The sequence below is a fragment of the Acanthopagrus latus genome, chromosome 15 (genome assembly GCF_904848185.1).
Source record: "Acanthopagrus latus isolate v.2019 chromosome 15, fAcaLat1.1, whole genome shotgun sequence".
NCBI classification, from domain to species: domain Eukaryota; kingdom Metazoa; phylum Chordata; class Actinopteri; order Spariformes; family Sparidae; genus Acanthopagrus; species Acanthopagrus latus.
The window spans coordinates 18,900,307-18,923,747 of NC_051053.1; the positions used below are offsets into that span (position 1 = coordinate 18,900,307).

At 41.8% G+C, this 23,441-nt stretch overlaps 2 protein-coding genes across 2 annotated transcripts in view; both read left to right on the top strand.

The window, feature by feature from the left end:
* The first annotated feature begins 2,821 nt into the window (after positions 1 to 2,821).
* Positions 2,822 to 5,179, top strand: znhit2 (zinc finger, HIT-type containing 2). The gene is made up of 2 exons (XM_037123420.1): positions 2,822 to 2,909; positions 3,171 to 5,179. Exon 2 carries the CDS (start codon positions 3,223 to 3,225, stop codon positions 4,948 to 4,950), a length of 1,728 nt encoding a protein of 575 aa, XP_036979315.1. The 5' UTR covers positions 2,822 to 2,909; positions 3,171 to 3,222; the 3' UTR covers positions 4,951 to 5,179.
* Positions 5,180 to 5,476: 297 nt separating this feature from the next.
* Positions 5,477 to 23,441, top strand: part of lrpprc (leucine-rich pentatricopeptide repeat containing) — a 55,879-nt gene continuing 37,914 nt past the window's right edge. The window contains exons 1-17 of the mRNA XM_037123419.1: positions 5,477 to 5,725; positions 6,413 to 6,615; positions 6,731 to 6,853; positions 6,998 to 7,119; positions 7,366 to 7,424; positions 7,515 to 7,601; positions 7,693 to 7,819; positions 7,912 to 8,056; positions 8,218 to 8,375; positions 8,536 to 8,641; positions 8,762 to 8,869; positions 17,334 to 17,452; positions 17,565 to 17,655; positions 18,585 to 18,654; positions 20,724 to 20,751; positions 21,768 to 21,825; positions 22,663 to 22,769. Of these exons, the coding sequence (XP_036979314.1) occupies positions 5,547 to 5,725; positions 6,413 to 6,615; positions 6,731 to 6,853; positions 6,998 to 7,119; positions 7,366 to 7,424; positions 7,515 to 7,601; positions 7,693 to 7,819; positions 7,912 to 8,056; positions 8,218 to 8,375; positions 8,536 to 8,641; positions 8,762 to 8,869; positions 17,334 to 17,452; positions 17,565 to 17,655; positions 18,585 to 18,654; positions 20,724 to 20,751; positions 21,768 to 21,825; positions 22,663 to 22,769 (1,890 nt within the window). The 5' untranslated portion in view covers positions 5,477 to 5,546. The remainder of the gene's footprint in view (positions 5,726 to 6,412; positions 6,616 to 6,730; positions 6,854 to 6,997; positions 7,120 to 7,365; positions 7,425 to 7,514; positions 7,602 to 7,692; positions 7,820 to 7,911; positions 8,057 to 8,217; positions 8,376 to 8,535; positions 8,642 to 8,761; positions 8,870 to 17,333; positions 17,453 to 17,564; positions 17,656 to 18,584; positions 18,655 to 20,723; positions 20,752 to 21,767; positions 21,826 to 22,662; positions 22,770 to 23,441) is intronic.

The following is a 23,441-nucleotide window of genomic DNA, read 5'->3' on the forward strand; positions in this document are numbered from 1 at the left end:
ACTGGGAGCTACTATTCATTTGAAAAAAAAAAAAAAAAACTATGTTCATGTCATTATAGATAACATTCACAAAACATGATTACATTTCACCCAAATCATGAACACAAGCTTTTACAAAACACAACGACATTTCACAAACACAACAATTTCACATCTTTTCCATTATCTGAAACGTCGTAGTGTTTTCCAAAATGGCGTTGTGCATTCTGAAAGGTTGTGGTGTTTGACCTTCGGGGCAACCATACTAATGCCTCACATGATATATATTCATCATCAGTATCATCTGTGCCATTGTTTTACCTATCCATTTAATGAGTTAATTTTTCAAGATTTTGCTCTTACTATCCTTCGACTCATATCTTTTTATGATTGTTCCTATATAATCTCTATTACTGTTGTAAATCCAGGGCAGGGCATTAATGTAACAGAACTGTTTAATCAGTGAGGTGCACTTGATACATAATACAAGTGAAACTTCAGTCAATTTATATAATGACATCTTCTCAAAGTGAACATAACGATGACACAATGTCCTCGTCATAGTAGGTCTACATGTTGAACTTTAATGACAAGTCTGATAGTTTGTACACAAATCAGTGAGTCAAACTGAAACAGTTGCTCTTGGCTGCCCACATATAAACTGGACATTAGATACAGACGGGATGTTCCACTCCCCCACCCTCATCCACACACACACACTCACACACAAAAACACACACAGAGTCTCCCTTTTGGGTGCCCTATACTGCCAGATCCTTTTGAGCTGACAGGTGACAGAACAGTCTACATCAACATAGGTCCACCCTCTTTTACTGCACACACACACACACACACACACACACACACACACACACACACACACACACACACACACACACACATATATCCTGCTGCTGTACGGTAGACGACAGTTCCAGACATGCCAGGGTTGGACATGCCCAAAAGGCAGAGCCTGTTCCCTGTCACCTATCAGCTGGTGGCAGACAGCGGGATGTGTGTGTCTGTGTTTTGTGTGTGTGAGAGAGAGGAAGAGTGAAAGAGAGAAAGAGAGCGAGTGTGTGTGTTTCTACAGCAAATTTTCCAATTTTTTTTTTTTTTATTACTTTCAATCCAATCTGATTCCGAAATCACACATTTTTTATATTAAGCTTAATGTGTGTCTTTAAGAAGATGTACGTATGTCATATTCATTAAGAGGTTCTCCCCTATCACACTAATATCAATCCATCAACTCTTCCCGTTTGTCTGCATCTTAACTGATCCTAACACTCCTGGACATGTGCTACATGTGTGAATGATAATGAAGGATGTGTTATAAGATAAATATGCTATTTCTTAAAGGGAGAATCTGGATTTTATAATATAATCAAGATTGTAAAGATTACATCCATGCATCCATCATCCATTCATTGCCACACCGGCGTGTCCTGGTGTCTTCTTAGTTATGACTTACACAATGTAACTCCCGCTTACCAAATTCCTGCTGATTTTGACATGTCTTACCCATCTTTTGTGTCTATGTTTACAGTGTCATCTTAAAGCAATAATACCTAACCTGTGCCTGGTCAAAAAGCTCTTATGAACCTTCCTAACCTGGACGAAATTCTGCACTACTACCTACAGTATCAGCTACAGTCGGCAAGTAAGCTTGTGGATGTAGTGTTAGAGTTACTAACATGTCAGAGGACATGCCAGGGAAGAGTAAAGGAGACACAAGGAGGCAGCAGCCTACCCAGGACCGCTGGCCCGACAGCCAGGGGCGGGGCCAAGACAGCATGGCACACGTCGACCTCAGACCCCCCTCCTCTTCACCCTTTCCCCACGGGCTCTGACAGGCGGCACGGGAACCCCTTGGCCCAGTGAGGGGTGGACAGCCATCTGACAACTCCCCACCTGCATGACCTTTACCATGCTTGACCCCCTGCAGGAGACAATCACCTCATAGCAAACAGCCCCACGGGAGATGTAGACACACAGCACAGTCAGGAAGGCACACAAATAGACGGATGTGCATGAGGAGCACACAGATTGACAGAAAGTTAGATGGAGGGACAGTTTGTCTGGCTCTGACATGCAAACATGCTTATGATTAGTCACTCAAGTCTGGCTGGCTGCTGTACAACAACAAAGAGGCTTTAACAACATCCTTATTTTTCAACATTATAATTTCTTTAATCATATAGTTGTGATGATAGTGTATGGATAGGCTCAGTTCTGAACTGCCATCTTAATTAAGACTAAATAAGTTACTCAGCTGTATGAAAAGAGACATATTTCTTCCAAATCGAACCTTTAAATAATGATAATTGTTAAGGGTAATATGACAACTTGGTAGACAACTTACTTCTTAGGCTCTTAATTTCATGGACAAACACAGAAAAAATGTGAAACAGAAGCTGACTAAACAATCTCACTACCTGACTTTTGTTCCTCATTAATACAACATGAACAAGAAGTCCTTGAAGAGTGACATTTTCATCTTCATCTACATTTTTAATGTTTCCATGACTGATGAAGATCTTGTGATATGATTGAAAGTTCCAAACCAGCTACATAGTGGAGGTAAGATTATTGCCAATGAAATACTTTCTTTTTGTGTTTCTTTACAAAATATGCATCTTAAATAATATGTTTATAACACCTATCTATAATTTCGATCTATCGTATCTATCATATAGTAATTCGCCAATAATAATGTATCTATCTAATTACAATGATCATTTTTACTGTATAATATCATAGTAGTGGGCGCACTGTGGTTATCGTAGCGGTGGTAATAACAGAAGTAGTAACAGCACTAAAAAAAAAGAAAAGAAAGAGCGGCTTTTAGTCGCACATACGTCATCAAAAAGCGACATTGTGGCTTGACAACAAACGTGAAACGTTGGTGTTAGTGCACTTGCGGGGAAGTAAGTAGAGTATTGTATTTTAGGACATTAAGACTGAAGAAAGCTTTTAATAGTGCCACTGAACGTTGCTAGTAAATCTTTTCTTGGCGATGTTTGGAATATTTTGAAAGCGGTTTACGGATGAAACGCTGCGTTAAGCGCATACTGTTTGTGTTTGTAGCTAACGTTAGCATCTCACACTGCAAAATCCGCTTTGTGACAGAAACGAAAGTGAGGTTTACACACAGTTTACTAACATAATTGTCATCTGTGAATCCACAGATTTCGTCTCTTGGACTTCAGACAGTTGTCCCCTCCTTACCTTCATCTGCTAATGAACCCACTAATTAGACGGAGGCTTCCTCCCTCTGTGAGGAGTCTTCTGACGGACATCGGTCCAAAGGCGGAGTGGACTGACGCGGAGCCCGACACGGTGACCAGAGATGGGATCATGCTCCCGTCCAGAGCAGCTGGTTCTGGATCAGTGGAGTTTCTCACGCCGGCCAGGACACAAGAGGAAGTGGCTTCAGAGGATCAGAGAAGCGCCAGACCGAGCGCAGTCTGCATGATGTGTAAATGTAAGCCCTCTTGTTACACCTGCCCGCGGTGTAACCTGCATTACTGTGGCTTGGCTTGCTACCAGAGCCCAGATCACTCCGTGTGCTCTGAGGAGTTTTACAAGGAGTCTGTTCTGACGGAGCTGAAGGACATGGGGAAAACTGAAAGTGAGGGGAGGCAGAAAATGCAAAAGATTCTTGTTGGACTCAGGCAAAAGGCAGAAAGGACCGATGGAGGGATGGAGAGTTTGTTAAAAGAAGCTGGTATCGTTTCAGATGACGAAGGGGAGGGAGAGGCAACAGAGAAAGCGCAGGTTGTGGAGCTCCTGTCCAGGTTAGCAGAACTTCAGCAGTCTGGAGAAGGGAGTGAACCAGAGATCGAGGCTATTTTGGGTAAACTGGAAGAACTTGGAGGAGGGGAGACACTGCCTGGAGAAATGGATGAGGATGCTGAAAGTGAAGAAGGGCAGCTGGACTTGGCTGATCGGCTCTCAGGGCTGGATATTGACAAACTTTCAGAAGAGGAGCTGTGGGAACTTCTCAGCAGTAAAGAGAAAGATGTGTTTATGGGTATGATGAAGGGTGGCGCTCTTGGCAGGTTGGTTCCCCTGTGGAAGCCGTGGTGGGAGGAACATGAGGAGGAAGGGAGAGGACTGGTGGAGGTTCTTGAGGAGGACGTCAGCAAACGAGAAAGAGAAAATTCAACGACTACAGATGAACTGGATATTGATAATAAAAACAAGATGTCACGAGAAGCGGGTAAATCAGCGAAAAAGCTGAAAAAGATTAAAGGAGGAAACAGAAGGGAAACAAGCAAGGGCAAGGAAAGTTCAACAGTTCATGGAGTCCCTCCAGTTTCAGCAAAAATTCCAAAGTTGAGTTCCTTGTGTGCAAATCCGTCCCCCCTTGTATGCTATGGTTTGGTCAATGCACTTTATGGCTACACCTTCACCCTGTGCCTGTTAAACAACGACACTGATTCACTGATGTTTGAGTTCTGTGACATGATTCTTGCTCTATCTGAGGCACTGAACTCAAACAGGGTCTTCAACTCTGTCCAAGAGGCCTTAGACTGCGGAGAAGCTCTTATTTTGGATCAAGGTTACCTCGACAAGGAGGATCCCCTCGCTCCAGCCAGGGCACTGGAAGCTGTGGCTCACATCTTGACAGGCAGAGACAGAAAGGATGCCACAGGATACTGCCTGGCAGCCTTGAGCCAGCTTCGCTCAGTGCTCTCCAAGGCCAGAACAGCCCTTTCTAAGGAAGGAGAGGAAGGGGCAAGGAGACAGAGGTACTTCCAGGCAGGCAAGAAGTGTGAATTCTTTCAAGCCTGGGTATTGGACAACACACACCAGATTCGTACGCTAGCTATTGAGTTGTGGAGCGAATATAGTAAAAGAGAGAGTGTAAGGAGTGGCATGGAGAAAGCAAAGACTGCTGTGGAGGAGAACTTGAAAAAAGAGAAGAGCAAAGGGAAGAGCAAGTTAATTGAAGAGCTGCACTAATGTTTTCTTTCTTGGGAATATTGATGTTTGTACAAGTTCATGATGTAATAAAAATATAATTGAACATAAGTGATCTTCCTTTTCTGTGAAATTCAACCGCTTAAAGGTCAGACTTTGTTCAGAATGCTTATTGATGTAATTGAAGTTTCATATTATTGCTCTTGTCATGAAAACAGTTGCCACCATAAAATAAAAGCACACATACCTTTTGTTCAAGTTTCTTGCATTACATACAGGAATTTTTGTTTGTAGCTAGCATAAAACAGTACTACAGTGACATTATAACAAATGAGATGTGTAAATGAGCTATTATTTAAACACTTCTGTCATTCATGTTCAATGGAAAATACATCTTTCTGGAAAAATTCACATTTCATCACTTTTGCATCAAGGTCTTTTACTCTGATGAAATTAATGTGGTTAATAAATTATCCTTAACAAGCATTACGCGTAAGGGACTGCAGGAGCTACTTAAAAGCACAGATTCTGAACACTAAAAACTCGTTCAGTCGGAACTCTCGCGGTAATCCAAACCACGGTGCTTCCTCTGACGGGTCACGTGGTGCGGATGCCCTTCTAACTGTGCGACAGAAAACATGGCTGCGCTCTTGAGATCAGCGCGTCTGCTCAAATTTTCGCCTTCGGGCCTGCTTCAGATCACAGGGACCAAAAGAAACGGACCGCCGCTCAGCCGGCTGTACAGCGGAACTCTTGGCGGCACCAGGACCGGAGTTTGTCCCCGAAACATCAACCCTGCGGCGGGAAACGCGTCCAGGTATCACGCAGCCTGCTAGCCGGTGTAGCTCACGCGTGTGTGTGCGTGAGGGAGCGATGTCATTGAGGGTCAATGACAGACAGAGACACACACATGTTCACAGACTAACACTATAACGTGGTGTGTTCATATATCCGGGATTGTGTTAGAGTATTTGCCATACAACGTAAATGAAAAGCTATCTGTGTGGTTTAGTAAACATGGCTGCCAGCTTACACAAGGTGATGAACAGACGTTGTGTAACCGTGATTCTGCCATTCACATTTAAGCCACTTTCAATAACTTGTTATTTTATAATGATGATATTACAGTTAGAAACCATAGTTGTCACCCTGTGTGTGGTCCTGTACTTTTATTAGATTATCTGCATGCTCAGCTGTCTCAGTGGAGACTATTACATGCTGTAGCCAACAATGTTCAGACAAGTTAATGTCAGATTTAGCATTTAATATGCTATCGTGAAGTACAAGAGGAACTCTGACCTCAGCTGATGTAAATGATGATGGTTATTAGTCATTTTCTGGTGCTTTTTCTCTCAAGGTCATAGGTCCTGAAAAAAACTACAGTCAGTCTTTAAGCAGGCAGAGCATCTACAGGTGTATCTGTGTTACTGCCGTTATAAGCTTCCCTTTAACTCCTGACATTCATCTCTGTCCCTCTCTGTCGTCACTATCCAATTCTCTACAGTCGTGTGTGGCCTAATGCAGCTGGGTGTGTGCGTAAGTATTCTGTGGTGACAGAGCAGAAGGATGAAACCAGCGTGGCGGTCCAGTCCAAGCAGGCGCAGGAGTTCGACTGGGCTCTGGCCAAGCTGGACAGCTCCGTGAGGAGGACCGGTCGCATCACCAAGAGCCTGCTTCTCCGCATCTTCCATGATATCTGCAGGAAAGGTGGGCAGGCAGAGCAATGATTGTTAAAAAAAAAAACTGCCTGACTCTTTGGTTGGTTTGGTTGGTGGTAATTCTTTAATATTCCACACCCATCGTCACCCTCTCCTCTTTACAGGTTATCCCAGTGGTAATCAGGCCTTGTTACTGCTGCGTAGCTGTGGGTCCCTGCTGCCTGAGGTACCCCTGGCAGAGCGCACAGAGCTGGCACACCGTGTCTGGGAGAAGCTGAATGAGTTGGGTAAGAGGCAGCAGTGCTCAGCAACTTTTATTTAAGTTTACTGCTTCACAATTGCAAAAACTTGCTACTTGCTATGTCTTTTTGCGTTTTGTGAATCACAGTATGTTTTAGGTGTGTTGTTGATGTGTGCATTGTCGTCCGCAGGTGCTCAATACGATGTCAGTCACTACAACGCCTTGCTGAAGGTTTACATCCAGAATGAGTTCAAGTTCTCCCCCACTGACTTCCTGGGCAAGATGGAGGCAGCTAATGTCCAGCCCAACCGAGTAAGTTCTGCAGAGATTGGGTAGATTTCACTTTGTTTCATTTATAGCAATGTAGTTGGGATCATAGTGTTCGAAGTGTCAGAAAGTTTTTGGTTTAGGTACCAAGATCAAAACTTGACAGTGCATGAAAGGTGCTTGAATTCTACTCTTAAAAAGCTGCACAAACCCTGTACATGGTTTAATGTTACAAAAGTTGATTCCTCTCATCCATTTTAAAGATATACTCTGATTGCATTCTGTGTACAGGTTACATACCAGAGACTCATTGCATCCTACTGCCTAAACGGAGATATTGAGGGAGCCAGGTGGGTACTCTGCTCATGAACCAACAGCAAAGTTTATATTATGCCTTCAGATTACCTGTGTTTTTTGACTTTCTTCTCTACTTTCCTCAGTACCATTTTGGGTTTCATGAAGACCAAAGATTTACCCATCACCGAGGCTGTTTTCAACTCACTGCTAACAGGCCATGCTCGTTCAGGGTGAGCGTAATTGCTTTCATTGTTACGACACATGGTGTAAGGATTGAAACTATCAGATTATCTAAACCAGCTGCTATCTCTCCCTGTGCAGGGACATTGAGAGTGCTAAGAACATCCTGGCTGTGATGAAGGGAGCAGGAATTGAACCAGGTCCCGACACTTACACAGCACTCCTGAACGCTTACGCTGAGAAGGGAGACCTGGACAGCCTGAAAGCGGTGTGTTTTTATTCAGTTTGCCGCCAAGACGATGCCGATGCAACACGTGTATGTTTGTATTCAGTGAGTGTTTCCCTTTATTAAATTTGCAGACTCTGGTGACAGCGGCCAGTGATGACTGCAGCCTGATGGACAGGGACTTGATGCAGGTCATCTACACTCTGGCAAAGGCCGGACACCAGCAGCACATACCAGAGTTGACCGAGCGCTTGAGGCAAGAGAGGGGTTTTGTTCCAGGTACGCACGCTCAAACACACCTCATAACTTTACACATCACTGTTGTTTTCAGCAGCTAGCGTAGTGTCATTATTAAACTATTAATTAATCAGCTGTATTTGTAATCATCTTGATGGTGTTATGAGGCTGAGTAGAATCAGTGTTTGCTGTTCTTTTTGTAGATGCTATGAACTTGTGCCTGAGCCTCATCACCCAGGGCATGGAGGACTCAGCTTTTCACATCCTGAAGACTTTCCCCGTACTGCAGTCTGATAGCCTCACCACTGACTCCCCCAACCTGGGCAACTTCTTCCTCAGACACTGTGTCAACATGGACACGGTACATGGACAAACGCATTTCACCCTTTGCTTCACTCACCTCATCTAATGACACAGAGAGTCGATACCAGCTAGCATTCATTTGAAGACATGGTTGCAGTGCATTTTAAGTATTGATTTAAAATGTTTCAATGTATTTCTTTATTTTGTTTTCACTACAGTCACTGGAGAAGTTGGGTATCTATTGCAAAGCGCTCCAGGAGTTAAATCTGCATGCTGCACCACTCAGCTTCACCCTGTCATGTGCTCTGGAGGCCAATAAGTCTGGTACAGCACAGACTTTAAATACTCAAATTCTACACACACACACACACACACACACACACGCACACATATATTTACTAACAAAGTTAGTATAGTATACACTAACAAAGTTTAATTTTTCAGGTATGTCTTTTGCGCTGATGAAGATGATGAAGGAGCAGGACTTACCTGTAAGAATTCACTACTTTTGGCCGCTTCTCACTCATTATATGAAAGACATGGACACATCTGGTACGTATACACAAACACACAAGCGTGCACACGCGCACACACACACACCTTTTTGATAAATATTGGAATTTTTACTGATTTTTGTGCAACACTGTCTTAAATACAAATCCCAGTTCCGTAACAGTTTGCTAACTACAGAGCTAAATGTAGTCATTTTTGCAATTCTTCGTATATCTATTCTCAACCTTATCTATTGCTTATTACAATCAACAGCCATTCCATAAGCAACTGGTCTGCCAGGTCCTCTGAATTTAAAGTTAGAACCATGATTTTTTTCAACCCAATCCATGAAATAAACCGTTGAAATATATCAATTAAAATCATGAATACATTTTCAGAATGTCCAGCTCCTTGTCAGTTTGTACGTAGGCAGAATTGACCAAACTGAACCAAACATTGACAGTTCAGTTGTTTGAAATTGCAGTCTACAATATACTTTTTGATCCGCCCTTCAAAGTGAAACTCTTGCCAAAAGCAACCAAGGCTTTATTTGCGATTGAATATGTCAAACCTTTGTGTAAAAGCATAAATATGACGAAAGAGGCACTTTTATTGTAGTTTTGTTTTTGGGCAAGCTAATTTTCAATGGGGTGTGGGGCACTTTTACACTAGCATCAAAATCGCTATTTTTAAAACACTAAGAAGGCTCGACACAACATGAAACTTGGCTCATAGTATCACCGGGGTCTCTACACATGAACACGAGCATTGAGAACATTGTTTGTGTACACAGAGTTTACTTAAAAAAAAAAGGTTTTTGGACAACTCCAATTTGGAAAAACAAATCACACACAGTATTGTCTCAGTATTTGCTTGACCTGAGAAGACATTTGTGGAATACAATACTTGGCATTAGTTATATATACATTAGTTTGTAACTCTGCGCCATCTCCGTTTAAGTGGTTTGTTCACCATCTTCACTTACGCCCCTCCCACACATTGCACTGATTTGCTAGCACACCACTAAACAGAAAGGTCTTTGAACAGCTAGCACATAACCAATCAGAGTATCCAATGGCATCCAATCCTCAAACCGCCAAGCCTCTCAGACTTTGCAAGTTGAATCTGACCAGACACCATCCACGAGGTTCCAAAAGCTTCCGACACAGCTGAACACAATGAACAGATTTGTTCCCGAACTCGTCCGAGTCTCCCCAAATGTTTCAGATGTCCAACTTTTTGGCCAGTGTGTTCCTGCCTGTAAAGACAATGATTATGTTGAAACCTTGTCTGTTTTTATATAAAATTCCTTCATCGTCATTTGTTACCATCACCTCAATTCCTCAAGATAATTCTGCTTGCCTGGTGTGTTTTAAGAGAAACCAAACTACATAACAACATTTTTTTTTACCATTCTGAGTTTGAATGGAAGTGTTCATATGTATACTTTTACTCCATGCATGTCACTTCAAGCTACTAACTTTAGAGCGACCAGTAGATTTTGATGTTGAACATGGTGAGATGTCATGTGACGCTTGTAGCTGGATCCTAGAGCCACTCCAGCCTCATGTGAACAGTCTCATGTGGATGTGAGAACATAATGGGTGCTGCAGAGTCCCAGGAGGTTAAAAAAACGTGGCTATCATCAGTTTGTGCATCCAAACTGAAATGGAGAGGGGGTTTTATTTTATTTTGGTGAGAATGATAGTAGCAGTTTGTGTTATTTTTGTGGCATGGAAGGGATAATGACTTTTTTAGTCCTCTATACCAGAAAGAGCTTTTAAAGGAGTGTTTCCCTCAAATATTAATGCTCCACAGAGTGGTCCAACTGGGACAGATTTCACTGGGCTCGGGGCAGTCAGGGGCAAAGAGCTTTGATCCCTGTGTGAGAGGGAGAGTGAGCAAGAAGATATATAATCACACACACACACACACACACACAGACACACACAGGTCTCTATGGAGGGCTCTAGGAATAGATCACAAAGTTTAGAAGAGGTCCTGACTCCAAATGTTAGCTACTTTTGAAGTGGACGGATGAGCTCTGGACCAAGAAGACACTCTTGACTTTCAGAGAGTGCGTTCAGACATGAATGTCATAGGTTTTATCCCTCTGCCTGATCTCCAGTTTCTGGCCTCTTGTAGCCTCCTGGGTGCAGGTTTATGGGACATTTTTAGACTAAGAAATCAATAATTTGTCTTTTTTTCTCTTCTCTTTTTGAAAGCTTTTCTCTAAAGCTTTAACTTTCCCAAGTATATAATGTCAAGATTAAAGTTGCATGTACTTTACTCTGAGGCCAATTTCTTTGCCAATTATTTTTTTGGCATCTTATAAACAATGACGTTTCCAACAGTAAACATGGTCATTACAGCATTTTCTGCACAAATTGACTGTTTACATGTCACAGTTGATATTCTAATGGTCACAAAGGTTTTTTTTAAACTGGAAAGATTTTGATATTTTCCCTTGTTTTAAATAAGCAACCTACATTTCTCAGTACTTTGTTTTTCCACCACAGCATTTTTAGAAATTAGATGCCAAAATCAGAAAATACATCCTATTAATTTCTTCAGAAGCACATTTAAAAGATTCTGTAAAAAAAAAAAAAACTTATTTTAAAGTTATCAGCAGCTCAACCAATATTCTTGTACAATAGGCCCCAAAGTAGCCCATCACTGATATTTGTCAAGTTCTTTTACTGCAGCATTTTTGAAATAATCAGATGTTTGAATTATAACCGTTTCCCCATTAAAAAAAATCCGTTCAAAAAAATCCAATCAACTGTTATCAGCAAACACCACGATATCCTTCAAAAGGTCCCCAAGTACCTCTGTAATGATAATTCATTTTATTTCTGCATTTTATTCAAATGCCAGAGACCCGTCTAATATGCAGGTGAAAGATACGGTTGTTGGTGTATTTTTCTTTTATCTACCAGTCTCCTTTTTTGGTGAGTCAAAAATGTAATTTTGGACACTTCTGACACTATCAATAGTGCAGAAGCTGCTAAAAGATGACAGCAGTGCACAGTGTGTGAGGATGGTTGGTCTGGTGACATTTGCCCCATGGAAGGGGTCACCTAAGCTTCCTCTTTGGGGACACTGGGGGGCTCAGAGGTCATTGTGCTCCAGTGGCTGCCCTTAAATCCCTTAGTGAACCAAACTTCAGTCTATTCTTCAGCAGTCTTCCTCTCTCTCAATTCCCTGCAGATGGTTGATCTTTGTCCAACACACTTGATCACCAATGTCATGGCGATGTCATATTTACATGACTGGTTCAAATGGGGCAGATAGGTGGTTTTTGAGTCATGTTTTTAAAGGATGACTTATCACCAGGATAAATAGCAGTGTTTCATTGCACTGAAAGTTTCAAATACACACTAACTGTTTAACAAGAGCATTTTGTCTATTTTGTTTCTGTGAAAGTTGCTGATATTCCAAGATGAAATAATCTTACATAAATGGCTTTTAAAAAATTCAGATGACATTTATTGTTATTACATTTTTGTATTTTAAATTTTTGGGTTCCATTCAGTTTAGTTCGAGGTAGTTTCCAGAGTGGGTTAGCTTTTTTTGGCTTAGTGTTTAAATTTTTTTTAGTTTTACTTACATTTCAGTAGTTAATTATACGTTTTTTGTTGCTGTGAAGGTATCTCATTTTCCATGAACATATGTCCCAATGCTGCCTCATGCTTGTCGTGTTGACACATTTTAGTTTTATAGTCAATTTGGTTGAGACATTTTCTAAACATTTTTGTTCATCAAGTTTTAGTTTTTCGTGAATGTTTTGTTCACAGTCATAACCTTGGGCTGGACAAACAGCAGTCCTTGTCTAGTGTGTCTTCAGCTTGTGTCTTAAAGTTTTCTTCTCTATCTGCCTCAGTTTAATGACTCAGCACATGTACATTACAGGGATATTCCTTTTCCCAATTTCTGTGCTGATGAAAAATGGTTACTTTACTCTCGTTTTTTGTCAGCAGCGAGCCAGTGGAGGAAATCGTCTCAGTGACAGATAGCCGGCATTTGCAGACTTGTCAGAATTCACAAGTCATTATGAATGTACCCTGTCAAATGCATTCAGCAGCGGCTTGGCTTTTAAGTGCTTTATTTATGCTGAGCTCTGGCTCTCTCTTTGGGGTTTTTTAGAGCGATTAATAAATGATGTATTTTTCCCCTGTCAGCTAATTGACAGCATTTGAGCTGGCAGGGAGGACAGACTGGTTAGACCAGTGTGGCGACGGCGCAGATTGACTTCTCCATGCGGTCCAGACAGATCCTCGGTTTGAACGCTGAGATGCTTCAGCGGAAGAGGACTAGACATGAGTTTAAACATGCACAAACCACACACACACACTTGACACATACTATTACTTAAATCTTCTAACCGCGCAGCCTTAGAGCCACACACACACATCAGACATCCATTTAGTCATCACAGAGTGGAAAGGAGGAAGGAAGGGAAAAAAGTGGGGGAAACTTCTCTTTTGCTTGCTTGTTTCTGATGGTGTTAGCCTTAACCTGCATGAATGATGCAGCCTCTCTTCTTTTCCCCCCTGCTCTCATTGGCTGCAGGAGGTGTGTGTGCATCCACATTTGTGAGGAGAGGGGGGCTTTCGGGGGGCAGTGCAGGTGATGTGACTGATGCAGAGTGACTTGATTTCATGTAAATGCAAGCGCTCTGAGGGAATTCACTTTGGATTACGCGCCCCACTGTGCACGGCCCATGAAATATTAAGCGCCGTGTCACTTTTTGTCCACAGGTGTCACTAGCGGGCAGAGAGGCCGTAGCCCTTGAATTGGAGGAGAGCAATGGGGGCGGGGGAGGGACGAGGAAGAATGAGGAGAGGAGTGGGGGAAAAACTCCCTTTGCCTTTTGATGAGGTGTGGATTTGGCGGGTTTAGCGGAAGCATATGTTGGCCCATACTTCCCACCTGCCGCCAGCTAGTCACCGCTTGTCAGTCCTGGCGAAGCAGCGCACTCTTATCACTTCTGACATGGGGGAGCAAGAAAGAGAGAGAGGGGAAACTGCAGAGGAAGGGAATGTTTTTTTGGCTGATGTGGAATGCAAAGTCTCCCTTGTTTTGTTTCCTTCTTGGCTGCCCCCTCCTCCCCCACTGTATTCTTATTTGTTTGACCTCCTCTTCAACCCTTTCACTCTTTCTTTAATGCAGCAATATCTGTCAAATAGAGTGGGCTGCATTAAAGAAGCACTGCCGCAGCAATCTGTAATGCAGTCCTCAATGAACTCATGTCTAGCCTCAGCTTGAGTTAATTGGTGGGACAAGAGCCAAGCATCATCTTGATTAAAAGCAGGGAAAAAAGCTAGCATGGATAAAAATTGCAGCTTTTCATGCTTCATAAATTGGTTCTTGTACTCTGCTCTGTTTCCAAACATCAACTCCTCATCGCCTCGCAGCGAACAGAGTCTACCTTTAGAGAGTCATAGACACGGAGAGATGGAGAGACAGATGGTGTTGGAGGAGAGAGGAAAGGAGAAGTGACAGGTACTCATGTCCAAGGATGGGAGGGGATGACAGCGACCGGTTCACTCCACTCCTCTTTTCCTCTCTTTTCTCCATCCTCACTTCTCGTCTGTGACAGTTAACCTGAAGACATGAATCTGATGATGATATCTTGTGACCACTGCCATGCTTAACTCACTACTTTGATACTTCTTGTCTGGATGGTATGTCAGGCTTTATGCTGACCAACCTGGAGAGGCCTCTACTCTTCTCAGTTCTCGTCTGTGCCAAATCTGTACTTAAATTGTTTAGACAGGGGTGGAGGCAAAAAAAAAAGAGGGTTACCTCACATATGATAAGGATAACAGACTGAAAAGTAACAGGCCTAAAGGGAGATCAGTACAAACGACACCACATAATATCACATTTTATTTTTTGTAGTATCCTCAATGCTTTTTACCATTAATAGCCTATTCAACGCTTTCTTGTGTATATGAAGGTCTTTACATTTCAGCTTAGCTGAGATTCAAGGTACCTTAGTTGGAAGTGCGTGTTGCGTTTTAATATTGTTAGAATATGGAGACTTTGTGCAGAATAGATACCAGTGTCACAGTCCTTCACACAGCAGTAATGAAAAGAGGCTAAGGTAGTTGCGAGGAACCGCATTAATGCAATTAGTATAAAAAGTCTCTAGATTAATATCCAAATCATTTTTGGAATTAATTTATAAGTCAATAAAATTGTAATTGTTAAAAAAAAATGACTAATTAATCGACTAACATAAATGACTCAGAATCTCTACAATGACATTTTTGCTTTAAAAAAATACAAACAAATTAATTCACAATGAACACTTTACAATTAATTTTCTTTTGATCGACAAATCAACTCATCCGCAATTCATGGTATCCGCCTGTGCAACAATCTCTTTTACACCAAATATGGGGACTACTGGAAATCTTCATAGAACTGCTTCATTATCAATGAATTCATTAATTTGGATTTGTGCTTTTTGTTACATTATGACTTAAAAACATTAGACTATTGAATCTGGGTTGATATGTGGATTGCTGACATCAGTGTGGATACCTGATATTGACAGTGTATTGAATCGGTCCCAACTCTAATTTAGCTTACATCACAAAGTGAATTCTCCCCAGCATTAAGAGCTGTAGTTAAGAGGAGTGGCTACAGGCAGTAGCTTCACATTTATTTAAGAGTGGTAGGTTAAAGAAGTTGTACTAGAACAGTGGCCATGACGACAAACTGATGGTCTTTTTTACTAACCTAACTGCTTAGCTAAGACATGCAGAGACTTCACCATAAGGCTGTAAATACAGGGAGTGAAAACTGAAAAAACAACCTCAGGTTTAAATGGTTAAAGGCTCTTTGTCACAAACTTGACTTGCAAAAAGCTACATGAACACGCTTGTTGGACGACTGAAAAGTGCTGATGATCAGGAAAGCTCACCGGCGGAGGCTGGAAAGCGTGCACAAGAGAGAGAAGGTCAGCTTATGCATTTATACCTCCAGTTCTCCATTCACTTGTTTTCTGTCTGTCTGGCTCACCGTGAAATTGATTATGGATTATTCAGGAGGAAGGCAGGTGCTCCTTCTCTTCTTTCATAAAAAAAGGCTGGTTGAAAGCGATTAGGGGGTAAGAATGGAACGAGAGGACAGCAGAGCAGATGGATCCTCCATTGAGAAGAAAGAGGACGATCGCCTGTTTACTTTTTTGCTTGAGAGCGGGCTAGATGGATAGTGAGAGGGGCGGATGAATGAGTGAGAGGCTGGATGGATGGAGTGCTTCAGGTAGCCTTACCTGGGATAATGCAGCCTCAGCCGCAGGTTTTAATGGCGTATAAAAGCCCCAGCTCATCTTTTATTCAGCTAAAGAGAGAGACTGCCAGGTGAACACATACGTCCCGAGAGGATGCAGAAACACAGAGCCCTGTGTGTGTTTCACAACCTGAGTGGAGAGTAAATACACACTGCATCATGAGGTGTGTCAACTCAAGGAAGCACTTTAGGGTAGTTTCTTGAAGTTCGCATGGGAACAAGGTCTATTGGTGCACTAAATGCAGTCATATATAGCACATAGATGCACCTAAAACGGCATAGCAACACACAGAGTAAGAGACCCGCCTATGCCCTCATCTAGGCCCATGTCCTTTGTGGGCATGCTCCCAGACATATGCAAAGTGCTGCAGTGCCTCCTGCGTACGAGCACAGACTCTTGTGGGCACATTGAGAGTGCATCAGTGGCTGTTCCATATGCATGTGGCTGTTTGGGCCCTCCTTCCCTGGGGCAGGACCACAGGGCTCTGCTGCAAGGCCGGGTGATGGTGCAAGAGTCCACTTCAGGCCCAGTGCGTGTTTATGTACACATATCCTCAAGTCCACGGTAGAGATGTGAGCAGCCATTAGCATTTTGTCGATTGGACTGTGTGTGTGTGTGTGTGGGGGGGGGGGACTTTTTAACTGGAGGGGTGAGAGAAAGTACATGCCAGCTCATTTCTTAGGTCCATATTCAAGCAGTTCTTACACAGCTCCAGGCTTGAACATGAGAGGGAATGGAGGAAAGTGTGTGTATCTGTATTTTTTTCTTAATGTCTGCCACCGGCTCCATGTGCAGACTGGAAGAACCTGTGTTTACACTTTGCCAGTCAAGAAGCAGCAAGAGATTGTGTCTTTTCGATAATTTTATTTTTGATATTATGTCATTTTGTATAAGATCATGGTTGACATTTTCCAGACAAAAAAAATGAAATAGTTTAATATAGGGACCCATGATTTCAGTTCTACATTTAAAATCTATCAACATGCGCATTCAATTTATATTTGAATTTTTTGTATATTATAACATTTCAATTATATTATTCAGATTTGACCACATGGTGTGAGAGCTGTACATTCCAAAAACAAAATTTGGCGGTATAATCACACTCACCATACCATGCAGTCTGGGTTTGGAGAAGAATTGACTTGACAGTCAGTACCTCTGTTATTGATGTGCTGAAATTATATTGGTAATTGTTTTTTCTGTGTGTGTGTTTTGTAGGTGTGGCTGCGGCATTGAAGTGCATGCAGGAGCTGGAGTTGTCCCCCGATTCCGAGACTTTAACCAACTACATCTTGGCCATCTACCCCAGCATGGAAGCAGCTCGACAGGCCCTCCAGGTAATCTGTGAATGATTGTGTGTGTGTGTGTGTGTGTGTGTGTGTGAGAGAGTGTGTGTAAGTATGCACTGGAAAGGTTTTTGCTGACATGAGGGTGATTTTGTCTACTCAGGATGCAGGTATGTCTTTGCAGTCGGAGGGCGTCTTGTCTTCAGAGGTTCGCTCGGTGGCTCTTAAGAGCTTGGCTGAACTCTACATTCTGTGTAAGCACACACACACACACACACACACACACACACACACACATTCCAAAGCGACTCCTCTGCATCTCGAGCACCCATCATCATAAAAATCGCTGCTTCGCCTGCAGGCTAATTGGACCAGCGTTAAAACACACACACACACTTGCCCACTTACTCTTCTGTGCTCATCAGGCCTTTTAAGAGATTAGTCTATGTGAATATGTAAAGAGTGAGTACGAGAGGCGCCTCAACTGGCAGAGGAATGGGCTAGAGAAGGCTGTTACATAATGGATGATTCCTCCTGTTTTCTGTCTTTCATCTCCTTTTAGTCTCAAACATCCACCAGTCGTTATCACATACGTTGCTGCGTTTACTTTTTATGTATTTCAAAGTCACCCAGTGGAAGTTTCAGTGTTTTTCCATGTCATGTAAATTAAACACTTTTGAGTTTTGGGCTTCATAATTCAAACAATTTAAAGATATGACCAGTCACAGTTTCTCCAATTTGCGTCTTCAGACCACTTCTTTTTTTCCAATCAGTCGCCCAAAAATCTGCCAAGACTGACTTTACATTTTCATTTTTTGCACTGGTGTGCCAGAAACTGTATACATTTTTTAATCATCTTACAACAGGTTATTGCAATTTCATATTGTGTTTGCTGTGATTCAAATAAAGAAAAACATGTAATTGAACCTTTAATCCTGATTGTAATTATTTAGATATTTCAAGAAATTAAAATGTACTGTTGGATGCACCTAAATTATGCACTGGTGCATTTTAGTGAATCAAATCACAATTATTTGAATAACTGCAAATCAAAACTATTTGATATTCTGGTTATCTTATTTACTTTATCATTTTCAACCAGATCAGTCCACATGAAGACAAGTTGTTTGCTTTTCTTTGTCTCTCCCTCTCATCACTTCTCGGCCTCCTCTCTGTTTTCCAGTGTCCGATCCCTCCTTCCCCCCGTTGGACCTCAGTTTTTTCCGCGGCAGCCTTATCCTGGGCTTCAGAAGGTGAGTCAATTAGCCCGACTGCTGTTTATGTTTATGTGTCCTCCCATCATTTGATATTCCATATTTCTCCATATTTTGCCTCACAACTCCTGACTGGCGTTTTAGGGAAGCCTGTAGCACTATGGAGGTCACTGCAGCATATGCTACCACGGTGACATGTGCAGCCTATCACAGCATCTACGGCGTCTGTGTGGGCAGCTGCAGGGAAAAACACTCAACACACACACACACACACACACACACACACACACACACACACACACACACACACACACACACACACACACACACACACACACACATACATGGGTGCCTCATACATATGGAGGCCGTCATCCCTCAGCTCTTACCCCAAAGCACCGTGGGAGATATGTAAATTAGCAGATGCCCACCACTGCCCCTCTTACCCAGATCCCCGTACCGATCTCACTCTTTCTCACACACGCATGCAGAGTTAGCCCTAGGACCGGGGTCTGACCCGTGGGCTTTTGTTGAAGGGATGTTTATGAATATTTACAGTTTAACACCACACACCGCCACAAAAACACTCTGGCCCCAGAGCGAAGCTGGAGGTGGGTCAAAGAGAAAAGCCTGGACTTTTCTATAGGGACCAAAGTTATTTCTTCAACTGAAAAGCTGATATATGCTCAGAGGAGCTAAACTTTGAACTTCAAGTTCATCTGGTACACTCCTTATTGCAGATGATGTGTTCATTTTGATAAAATAGCTATTCTAATGTGAAAATGTGGCTCTTTCTCAGGAAAAACAGTCAGTCTTGTGGTTTTTTAAAGGTCATAAAAGCATAATTTTATACTTTCAAGGACATTAAAAAATGTTCAAAGAAAACATGAGTAATAACAGCAGATTCATGATCGCAACTATAGAACTTTTACCTTATTTCAAAACCACAAATAAATGTAGATTACCAGATGTTTTTGTAGAGAAACTTACATTTATTCTCTGTGTTGGTGCCTTTTGACTAATTGTTTGTGCGTCTTTTTTTTTGCGTCTGAATCCGCTTCTTCTCCATTTGCTTTGCTCTCATTGCATTAACACACACACACACACACGCACACACACACCCCTACACAGTCTTCTGACTGTTAGGTTGCCTGACAGGGTCATAATTGGGCTTGTCACTTGGGGAGTGTGTGTGTGCATCTATGTGTACGAGTGAGCGCCGTGTCGTTGCAGTGCGGGACCTGCCCCTGTCAAAGGCAAGGTCAGGGGATAATTTAATCATTAAAGACCTCTTCTTCTCTCTTCTCTCCTCTTGTCTCTCATCTCCCCCTCTCTCCTTCTTTCCAGCAACTCGCTGACAACGCCAGAAATGTCACACGTTGTCATCATTTAGCCTCCGTGTGTGTATGTGTGTGTGTTTGAGTGTGTGTCTTTTGTGGTTTCCCAGGCTTTTGTACTGCCGTCTCTCCTTTCTTGTACTGTGGGATTGAGAGTGTCAAACTGTAAAATCTGTCTCTCTCTTGCTGTATTGTATTGTACTGCACTGTCAGTTTACTTGCTGTGGCAACATGACACTGTCAGTGTTACGGTTACTCGAGTCTGATGTAAATTGCAGTCAGAAAATTCATTAAGTCATCTAAAATATTTATTCACATTTCCAAACAAATACAGTATGTAATATTCAGGGAATTGGAGTGCAACAAATTTGGGAAAAAATTGGGACATTTTAATAGAAAAATAAAACTCCTGATATTTTACCTCATGCTTATCTTTTTAATAGCAACTTGAAATAAGTTAAACAACATTTTCAGTTTAATGTGATTGAGGTGATTTGAAGTCTTTCCTGTGAGGAATAATCATTTTCGGGTAAAGAAGAATAAATGCACATTAGAAGTGTGAGTGTGTGTGTGTGTGTGTGTGTGTGTGTGTGTGTGTGTGTGTGTGTGTGTGTGTGTGTGTGTGTGTGTGTGTGTGTGTGTGTGTGTGTGTGGTTGAGGTGCCTCTATTAGAGATACACATTAACCCTGACATACTGGGAGCTGTTGTTGACCCAGTGGTGGTGCATGTTGAGTGGGTGCTCATGTCTTGTCCTCTACTGCCCCCTGCAGGTCTGATGACGTGGAGACCATGGTGAAGGTAAGATGTCAATGAGCTGTTTGAGTGTCTGTATGTGTCCGGTATATGCCAGTACAGAGAGATAAGATGATTACAACTTAATTAATCCCTGAGCAAATTCTTGTGCAAGAGATCGTTTTATTTATTTATTTTTTACAGTAGCAGCCAATTAGTTCCTTCCTGGCTGCCCCAGTTTTTATTAGAATTAATACAATTAAAGTATGAATATTTATACAAAATATGAGTGTATAAGAAGTAACAACAGAAGTAAGTACAAAAGAAAGGTAACCAAAAAATAAGTAAAAATTCACATGATTGTCAGTGTTATATTGTTAAGATAATAACAATAAGAAGTGGTGTGGATGATGTTGAAAAGTAGTATCGTACTGTCTTTTGTACATGTTGGGAGATGAAAAGCAGTAGTTCACATATAAACAATATATATGAAAATAGATATTGGTTTCACTGTTGTCTGTGTCCTTTGTTTCAGTTGTCATTCCCACAGAAGGGGAGGAGTAAATGGGATTTCTAATTTGGAAAAATATTTTAGCATCTTCAAAACAATACAGAAAAATAGACTTAATGTAAAAAAAATAAAAGAAAAAAACATGAAATTGGACACTCATTAAAGTTTAAAAGGCTTTTTTAAAGGCAATCAGTGAATCTTCAGCTCTCTATTCCTCACAACATTATGGCTATGATAACCAATTTGCTCACCATCTGGTCCGTACTGAGTTACGTTGAGGAAGAATATACAATATGACAAATGCCATCTGCTGGCTTTTATGCAAATCTCCTTATGGCACACTGAGCGTATAAATAAAGAAATGTTTAGCATGGCTACTTAGCTCTAGGCATTTCCCTCTTTTTCTTATTTTTTCTGCGAGATCATTTGCAATCATAACCCACAATTCATTTACACATATTTTAAAAACATAAACATAGAAAAGAAAAGGGAAAGACAAGGGGGTTAATTTAAAAATGTGTCAAATATTCTGTGTGTGTTTTTTGTTCTGATTTGTTCTTCCTCATTCCAGATTACAGAGCTCTTGTACAATGATGAGCGCTTCACAAAGGGAACCAACATGCCTGCTGGTAAGAAAACATTTATACAAACCGTTGTCACTGGCAAGTCAGGACACTGAGATGTATGCAAGCTGTGTGGGTTGTGTGTGTGGGTGAGAAAGAGAGAGAGAGGATGCTTTTGAGGTGTGCGTGTGTGTGTGTCATCTATCAGGTATCTGTATTCAAACTTGCAGACTGCAGTCTCCGTCTCACCTTCCAACTATAATTCAGATGACAGAAAAATGCTATGTATGTGAGTTTGCGTTCAGTGTCAGTAGCAGAATACTGCTGACCGGCCGACTTCTCGTCATGAAGCCTGTGTGTGTGTGTGTGTGTGTGTGTGTGTGTGTGTGTGTGTGTGCGTGTGCGTGTGCGTGTCTGTGTGTGAGTAAGACCTGGTCTATTCGTATGAGGAAATAGAGCCTGGCTGCTGACACAGTGCTGAGTGGTCAAAAGTGCGCGTCTGTGTGTGTGTGGAGCGTTAATGTCGCTCCGTGTCAGTGTGTGTGTCACAGAGTGTCCCCAGTGCCGGAACTGTTGTGTGTGCTGGTGGGAGCGATGGAGACTGTTATCCATGTCACATTCCATTAGATGACATCTGCGTTTTTGTGTGTTTATGTGTGTGTGTAAGAGAGGGTTGAGGTAGGGGAAAGCTGTCACCACCGACCGTCGCGCATTCACTCACACTCTAGCCCAAAAGCAGCCTCTGTCAGCAGAAAAGAAGTGCAAACACACACTCTGCAGAGGCTACAGAAAAATAATGTAAATGCACAAATGGGTGCAGGAAGTGACAAGTTGGCAAATGAAATGTATTCGCATGACAACTGCTCACTCGGTGTGTCTGTGTGTTTGTGTGTTCCCATCCAGAAAAGGTTTCCTACTTGTTGTACAATCTGATTGACAGCATGTCAGACGATGACGTGCAGGCACAGGAAGAGAAACTGCGGAAATACTTCAATCAGCTAAAAGCTAAGGTACACACACTTACACACACCCTGATGAGGTTACTGAAAACATCACACAGTGTATTGTTTGTCCAGTTCATTCATAACCTTCCCTTTTAAAGGAGCTTACACACTCTGATCTGCGATGATTTGCAGAATGTAATCAGACTCGGATTATTCACAAATGCACACACACAACAAAATACACTTGCATGACCTCATGTTTGACGAGCAAGAGTTGGGGCACCCAGACTTGCTGCGGAAGATTAAATTATGCTTTTCACTGTTTGGTTAAAGGTTTCGTCTTAACTGGCTGTTTGGAGTTCAGTAAACCAGTTTCTTGGTCAAGTGTGGGACTGTTTTTGGAATTACTGAAATGTCACAAAATAATCTAAAATGTAGCTAATTCTGACCTCCAGAAATCATCCATCCAATCACCATTTTTTTAGATTTTAGCATTTCCAACTGCAACTTTATTTTCAGCAGTAATTTCTTCACAAATACGAACACAAACTTTTAAAAGAAGCCGTAGCTAATTTAAATGATTCTTAAACAGAACCCAACTGATTTTTGTGGTGATTACTAATCCAGATATTCATGGGTAAAACAAATTCTGATATTGAGATCCCAGCTGGTACACATACATTGTTTTTCAATGGTCCCTTTAATGTGATTATTAAACACTTGTGTCAACAATGTGAT